This window comes from Coniophora puteana (genome assembly GCF_000271625.1).
Source record: "Coniophora puteana RWD-64-598 SS2 unplaced genomic scaffold CONPUscaffold_4, whole genome shotgun sequence".
NCBI lineage: Eukaryota > Fungi > Basidiomycota > Agaricomycetes > Boletales > Coniophoraceae > Coniophora > Coniophora puteana.
Window position 1 is genome coordinate 1,251,463 of NW_006913056.1, and position 7,938 is coordinate 1,259,400.

Genomic DNA, 7,938 nt, shown 5'->3' on the forward strand with positions numbered 1-7,938 from the left:
TAAGCAGCGAGCAGCGAGACAGATGGGCCAATTAAACAGCAACAGACATTTGTAGTGCTGAGTGAGGGTGTTGATAGCAGTGAGGGCAGCTAGGGAGAGGGCAGCGAGGGCGATGGTGAGAGAAAAAAAGGGAGTGGGGAGATAAGGACAAAAAGGGCAAGTGACCGCTGGTAAGAGCGAGCATGAGAGAGCCGGTGCACGCGAGAGACATGATGAGGATGATTGAGATGGCAAGAACGTTGGGAATGTGACAAGGGAGAGGGAGTGGGCAAGGGTGTTTGCAATGATGAAGGCGAGGGTGCGGGCAATGACAACAACGTGGGCGAGAGGGAAAGGGAAGGGATCATCTAAAGCCGGACAACAGTCACGCGCATATGCTCAGCTGTATTCTGGCCCGTACCAAAATATAATGCGAGAACACATCATCCCTTGTGTGCCTGAGATCAATTTGGCCCGGGACTAAATATACACCATGGACACGTCATCTCCTTATGCCAAACTGCTGATGACTAATGCCGCACTTTCAGAAAATTTTCCTAAGTTCTCCCCACCTAGACATACCCCCCAATATGTTTTAAAACATACAGCACATTGTTTGTAGCTACTATGAATACATTGTAACATACTATAAAGAAAAAATGGCACAAAAATACTGAGAATTGATGGAGAAACCCATGCTCGTTGTCTGGGAGAGCGTCCACAGTGCCGGGGACGGTGCGCGGGACATGCCAATGCCCAGGGGTGATGCGGGATAGCGGATGCGGTGGGAGGAATAGAGCATAGCCAATAGGAATGCAGTAGGGAAGATGTTGATATGTAGGAAGGGATGCTGCATGGCACGCTCAGCGAGGGACTCAGAAATAAGGCTAAGTCCCTAAGGACCCAGGAGGGCGACCTGCCGGAGGCTGGGAGAAGGGCCTAAACAACCATATTAATGGGGAGGAAAACCTCCGATCAACCACTTTACCTTCACCCAGAGTGTGGGAAGCATAGGTGTTGAAGTTTGACAGGGGTGGCATGGACACGCACATTGAGCTTGTTAACATTGACATGAGGCTCTGGGGTCATGTGCACAACAGTGCCATTGTAAACACCAAAAGTGTCAGCATTGTGTGGCAAATACCCACAACAGATGGTAGGCTCACTGTCCAGGAAGGTAGTGAGTACATGAGTGAAGCCCACAGTGCCATGCTTCACCTCAAGCGTGCTAACCAGCATGTTTCAGTGGGGTGCATGCTTGGCTACTGTCAGTGGATGGACTACCGTACCTGCTGATGTAATGTCCAGGCCATCACAGCAGTCATCTTTGTCATCGGATTTTGAGGCAAGAGAGTCAGCACTAATAACAGTATCCATGGCCTCACCTGGTGGCTGGTGTACATCCGGTGAGACTGCATCAGGAGGGAATCACCAGAGAAGATATTGAGACCAAAGTGATTTAGCCTCAAAGCGCTGGAGCCAGAGAGCCATCTGGATGACAAAGTCACACTTGTTTGACACCCAATACACTCACTTTGTAAAGTCAATGTGGAGATGTTCTGTGTTCTTGGTGTTGAGGCCATTGAGGGATCCAAGGAGGAGTATGATCTTGAGATAGTGAAGGAGTGAATGCAGCTTTGGGATATTGAAGTTGCCATTCCATTCAGTGAAAACATCTTTGTCCTTATAGAAGCAGTGGAGTGCATCTTGCATGGCAGCAAGCAACTCCGTCGTGTGTGAGTAGTACTGAGTGAGATATATGAAGTTGAGAAGTGCGTGCGCGGCTGTGAGAGTGTGTGACTCAACTGAACCAGCAAGTGCAGCCACAAACACACATTGCACCTGCTTGTGTTCACCCATGGTCCACTGCTTGATCCCACTTATGCCACTCTTGAAGTGTTGCAACCCTGCATATGGCGGTATTGCCTCAAACTGCTTGTCAAGGTTGGTGTTGGGATTTTTGTTAACCAGGTTTGTGCACCATTTAAGGAGATGGTCTTTGAATACACCCTGATGGATTTGGTGTAAGATGTCAGAGGAAATGTAGCGGAAAATGTTGGTGTGCAGGAGATCAGCCCAGAATGGTGAGAACACTTCACAGAGACCGTCAGCAATGAATTTGGGTGGATATTGACTATCCCTTTGCAAGGCCAGTGTCTCTAGCATGTCGGATTGCTGACAAGATTGTGGCAGGATGTCATCTCCACACCTTTTTGCCTCCACAAGGCATCTCAGACACCGGTTCTGAGCGCAGCAGGCAACGAGACACTGTTCTGAATGGTCAGCAATATACACTGCCAAGATCGGGAAGACCAGTCATACAAACCCATCTGCACAAGTCATCTTTACACCATCATGACCAGCATTTTGCAGGCATGCAAGGATCTGTTGCATGCAAAAGTGAAAGAGTTGGTGGGAGGCAGCTGAGTTGTTATCAAAGCTGAAAAGCTTTGACACTGGCAGGTATCCAATTACTATTGATGCATGTTGTAATGACTGACAACAAACTCCTTTTGATATATTGCCAAGGGTAAGGTACACAGGATAGGCCTGCTTGTCATCTCAAAAGGTTGATAGCTGAGTCTTGTCAGTGCTAAGGACAACTGCTCTGATTGTTCTACCTGAGGAAACCTTCCCTTGTGCCGTGTGAGTCTCCTCTTGAGCCATTATTATTGTAGATTGTGTTTACGTAAGTGTTTTGAAACTACATACTGTACAGGACATCAGCCATGGTATATATTCTGTGTATTATGCTATGCTAATCTTTACGCAATTGCCCTTTGGGCTACTCTCCTGCCCGGGACAAACTGTGCTTGTACTGTGTTGGCAAGCTCCAGCAACTTGAATTCCAACAACCATTCCAACGTAAAATAGCTCACCTGTGTTTCCCACCACCAGTCGGCAGTCCACATCTCATCAATCTGCCTCAACAACCTCTCTCCATCGCTATAGATGCGCTCAGGTGCATATGCTAAGTGCTCAAGGAAGTGTGGGTTCCCAAGGAGCTCTTCAACTGCATTAACAGGATTGCGCACCCACAGCTCAAGGTTCTCCTCATCCTGGTGAGCAGGTGTGTCTGCATCTTGAGCCATGATGCCACCACTTCTGTTGACAAGGATATGCTGACATGTCCATTGAGATCGTGTTGGGAGCTTGTCAATTGCGTTCATAAGGGTATAGGAGCTGGTGAATGATGGTTTTGTGCGAGTAGATATCTACCCAGGTATGTTCAGCTTCTTGTTGTTGTTCTATGCATGAAGGGGAATGCTTACAATCTTCATCTTGAGGAACTCATCAGCTGCACTCTGCGTGCAGTTCTCGAATAGCCAGCAAGCCAGTTCCCATTCATCTGTGTCCCTAAATGGACTGTAGGGGCTTGACCTGTTCTTTGTCTGTTTGTCCCAGATCTTGTCAAACTTGGTTGTCCCTTGTCTAATTGTATGTCCAGCATAAGGGTCTAAGTAGGCCTCAATAAATTGTGTTTCACTCAGGCGAGGACTGAGGCTGCAAAAAAGGTAACTGCTGCAAGATGCTCACAATCCACCAGCAAGAAGCAGTCAAAGGCTCCTTCAGTGGCCTTGACTGCTCAGCCGGTCCCTTGTGACACTGCAGTAAGTTATTATATCAATCTAAGTTCTCCTCAAATCTGATTTGTTTTTACAACAGTTTGCAGCACGAACTGTACAAACTTTGAAAAGCAACCAGATTTGCAGTGTGGCAGTGCTCCCACCCACCCTTACCCCTTACACCTTGGTCACACCACTGGCACCAGTATTCCATCCTCGCATGATACTGTGGGTTCTTGTGCTGGTGAGTGGCTGACTTCTCTTGTTTATATGATAGACTAACAGTTTACAGATTTTCCTGCTCTGTGGGCACACATAACACCCTTCAGCTCGAACCGGAGCTGCAAAAGACCATTTCTGGATGGACACTCCAACAACACAAACAAAGCTCCAGTGTCAAGCACCAAATCTGACGCTATCCACACACATGAAAGATGTCCACTCCCTTATGATATTGCATGTCATTTCCCAATCAGAATTAAGAGGGAAAATGACAGGAGGATGCCTGGCACAAAAATCCACAGCAGAAAGAGCATCACATTCACAACATTGAGCAATCTGTTCTAGAGTGGAGGTGGTAAACCAGCTCATGGCCTGCCTGCATCACTCTGAGAGCAAAAAAAATGGATTGTTGCTGTGCATGTCACTACTATAATTACTCCATTGGCATCCCAACAAGCATCCCTAGCAGCAAAAAGGATAGAAAGCATGAAGAGATAGAGGAGAAGGGACACAAAAGAAGCCACAGAGGTGGTGGTGGTGGTTTGGGACAAGACAGGGAACAAGAGCACTCAATTAAACAGCATGTGATCAGTGGCCCAGAGTCTCTGGCAAGTTACAACAATTCTATAAACACACCTGGAATCTAGTGGATCCAGAAACACTAAATTAAATTATGCATTCATCTAGGGTGTTTATTTGCTTTGCAAGAACTATCACAGCTCTGAAACTGATAAAATTCTGATGAATTAATTTTGCCTCTGTTTTTTGAATTTGTAATGGGTGAAATGTTTGGCAATACTGTGATGTCCCTCAACATTTTGTCTAAGACTAATGTCATGAGTGTGCACCTATGTAACCTAGTCCAAAGTGCTTACTAGTAAATATCTACATGGTCTCCTATAAGAAAGACCACCTTTGAGACTGTAACTGTAGTGTATACCGAGCCATCACAGGACTTTTGAATTCAAAATCAGCTGTGTAGGCCATCAGTAAAATTGAAAAATGCTTGTTGCAGCTTGTACAAAGTTGTGCAACCCTGTGCAAGGGAATTGTTGGAATTAGTGTGTGATAGCACTCACATCATGACATGTTTTTATCTTACTGTTTCTGAATTTGTACTATGTATATAGTCCTGTCATAGATAGTTGAAATCTTTATGTGATTGCCCTTCAAGCACCCTCCTCTTGCCCGGGACAAACATGCTGTGCATTGTTTCAAGCCCATGCAACCTTGATAATCTATACAATTGCATCAGTGTTAGCTACCCTTCACCACCGCTGAAGTCACTGGAGCTTGCACCACCACAGTTCCATGCCATCAAGGCCTTATCGCATGTTGGATCACCTTATTACACCACCATCACCTCCCCTCACCACTTGCCACTTCCTCCCTGCTACTTGCAAGAGTGCACACCCCACTGCTGCACCATCTCTTGTGCACCACTGTTGCTGCTGGACCCCCACATAAATCCTCTGTTGAGGCTGCCTCCTGCTGTGTGTCGCACCTACCACCACTTGTCCCTGCCACTGTGCCACTTGTCAACACTGCCGCCATTCTCACATGCTGCTGTAGAACCTGCCAATGCTGCTGCTGTCCCTGCATGCTGTCGTAGCCCTGCCATCAATGCTTGTGTTGTTGCAATTGCCTGTGCGAGGGCTTGTTTGTTTTGCCTTGCATCATGTTACTTTTATTGTTGTTGTCTGCTCATTCCTTGCTTTGCATTGCCCCTGTTTTTATTTTGTTTATGTATACTTGCTTGTATTGAATGTGTTGGAATTAGTGTTCAATAGCACTTGCATCATGACATGTCATTTTTACCTTACTGCTTTTGAGTTTGTACTACATACTTGCTACTAAAATAAGTAATGGCACACCATGTGTCTTGATCGCATGCAGTTTGTTTGTACTTGTATTTTTACATGTCATCCTCAATGTCCTCATACCAAATTCATGACTCACCATGCAAGGATTGCTTTATTGGGTGTGTCCTAAGTGGAGCCAAGGTTTTGGATGCCCGGACAGGCAAATGCTCACAGACTGCCCCACTAGAAAGAACGTCTACATACAACACCACATGTTTACTTAGACCCTGTCCCACATGAGGCACAGCCTCGTGGGACAATAAACATTGATTGCAAAAAAAAAAATTGGAGGCTGCACAAGCCAAGGGAATCCCCTGAAGGACAGCCTATGACATTCTCAAAGAAATTCATGCAACTGGAAGCACAAAAAAATTACCCAAATCTGGCTGACCTCCAAAAATCACTGTTTGTATGAAGCGATACATCACCTGAGAAGCCCGCAAACACCAAAAGAAGACACTTTCTGAGCTTGGCAACTCTGTGAGCCCACTAATCTTGATATAGTCAGTTCACAACATTTTACCTGAATTTGGGCTTCACAGTTGCAAGGCACATCATGTGGTCTTTTTCACAAACAAAACAGAAGGCTCAACAACTTTCATGGGAAAAAAACCTTCAAGAATTGGAAGCTTCAACATTGGGCTAAGGTTGAGTGGTCAGATGAGTGCTATGTGGTGATCAGCAATTCAAAAGGAACAGTCTACGTGACACAAGGTTCAGGCAAAGAATACTCCAAGGAATGCCTCCGGCCAGTCTTCAAAAAGAGCGGGAAGGGGATTGTGGTCTGGAGATGCATTATGTTGGGCATAAAGGGTCCGTTGGTTGTGATGGAGTACCCAGAAGGGAAGGGAGGTGGGGTGATGGGCAAAAGGTACTGTGAACAGATTTTGGATGGGGCACTTCAAGATTTTTGGGCATGGATGACACAGGGGCAGGGGCCTATCATGTTCCAACAGGATGGAGCCCCAGCGCACAGCCAGAAGCTCACCAAGAAATGGCTTGAAGACCATTTGATCTGCCTCTTCCCACACCCTGGCTTCCCTTAATATCAGTCCTATTGAACCCCTTTGGAATCACTTCAAGTCCTATATTTGGAATTGCCCTCACCCTCTTATATCTGTTCAAGAGCTCAAGATGGCTGCAATTGCAGCATGGACCTCAATTCCTCAAGAAAAAATTGATAGTCACATTGAGAAGACGCCAGCATGTGTGCAAGCACTTCTTAAGCACCAGGGTGGACATATACCATTCTAGAACTACTTAGACATTTTATAAACACAACATAACAATACTCCATAATTGGAGTTGCCTTAGATAAAGATAAAAATGTGTGGTTTACTCAAATAAGTGTTAGGGGTGAGTGTGAAAATTCACGTTGTGCCATTACTTATTTTAGGTGTGAGTATATAATCCTATTGTAGATAGTCAAAATTTTCATGCAATTCTTTGGGCATCCTCCTCTTGCCTGGGACAAACACACTATGCATCATTGCAAGCCCAGGTGACCTCAATCTTCTACAGGAACAATCTGACCAGGACACCAAAATTGGCAAGGCAAGTCTATTGACATGGCAAGGTTGCTTTGGAGGAGCAGAGTTTGCATGGACAAGTGCTTAAAGGCAAAGAAACTAACTTCATTCAGTGATCCAGGAGTATCCCCAGACCATATTCTGATCCTTAAACACAATCTGAAGCTTGAAAATATTGGGGTACTATATATCAGAGTCTTTTTTACAATTCCATGTTGGGTTTTATGTTTTATGACACATTGTCACCTTGTGGCAAGGTGACAAGGCTGGCAAGATTTACAGTTTTACTGATGACTATAGATAGTAAAATATCAAATAATCCTCCATGTACTATTTATACCTGCACTCACACTTGTCAACAATTGCAAGTAGATGGTGGGTATATCACACATCCATCAGGAACAATGTGAGTAGCTGGTTTGGGCTTGTACAAGGTTGTTGGAGCTGGTACCAGGGCAGAGTTCACAAGTTAATCAGACAAACCAGGAACTTGACAAGTTTGCATGCCTTGTTTATTCCTACCAAATATATTCATTGCTTATTGACTAAATAAATGAGGTACACAGCCACAAAATATATGGAGTGGGTATCATAAAGGGAGAACACCCAGGAAATCACTGGGTTGTACCCATCCCTAGCTGACCATATTCAGGCCCAGCTACTTGCAGGTAGCATATTATTAGAATAGACATTAGAGTACCTGTGCCTGCATTTACAAATGTGCCACAAAATAATGCAAAATGAGCATTGCATTCAAACATTAGACTAGGTGTAACTAGG

The 7,938-nt window shown here is 45.2% G+C and overlaps 2 protein-coding genes across 2 annotated transcripts; both read right to left on the reverse strand.

Moving 5' to 3' along the window:
- Positions 1 to 1,509: 1,509 nt before the first annotated feature.
- Positions 1,510 to 2,145, reverse strand: CONPUDRAFT_88991 (uncharacterized protein; the record flags this gene model as incomplete). Its single annotated transcript, XM_007768678.1, has 1 exon — positions 1,510 to 2,145. The coding sequence occupies one exon, from the start codon at positions 2,143 to 2,145 to the stop codon at positions 1,510 to 1,512; it is 636 nt and encodes a 211-aa protein (XP_007766868.1).
- Positions 2,146 to 2,744: 599 nt separating this feature from the next.
- Positions 2,745 to 3,434, reverse strand: CONPUDRAFT_53096 (uncharacterized protein; the record flags this gene model as incomplete). The annotated part of the gene is made up of 2 exons (XM_007768200.1): positions 2,745 to 3,194; positions 3,252 to 3,434. Coding segments are annotated over 2 exons (633 nt in total), but the record flags the coding sequence as incomplete, so codon positions are not given.
- Positions 3,435 to 7,938: the final 4,504 nt, after the last annotated feature.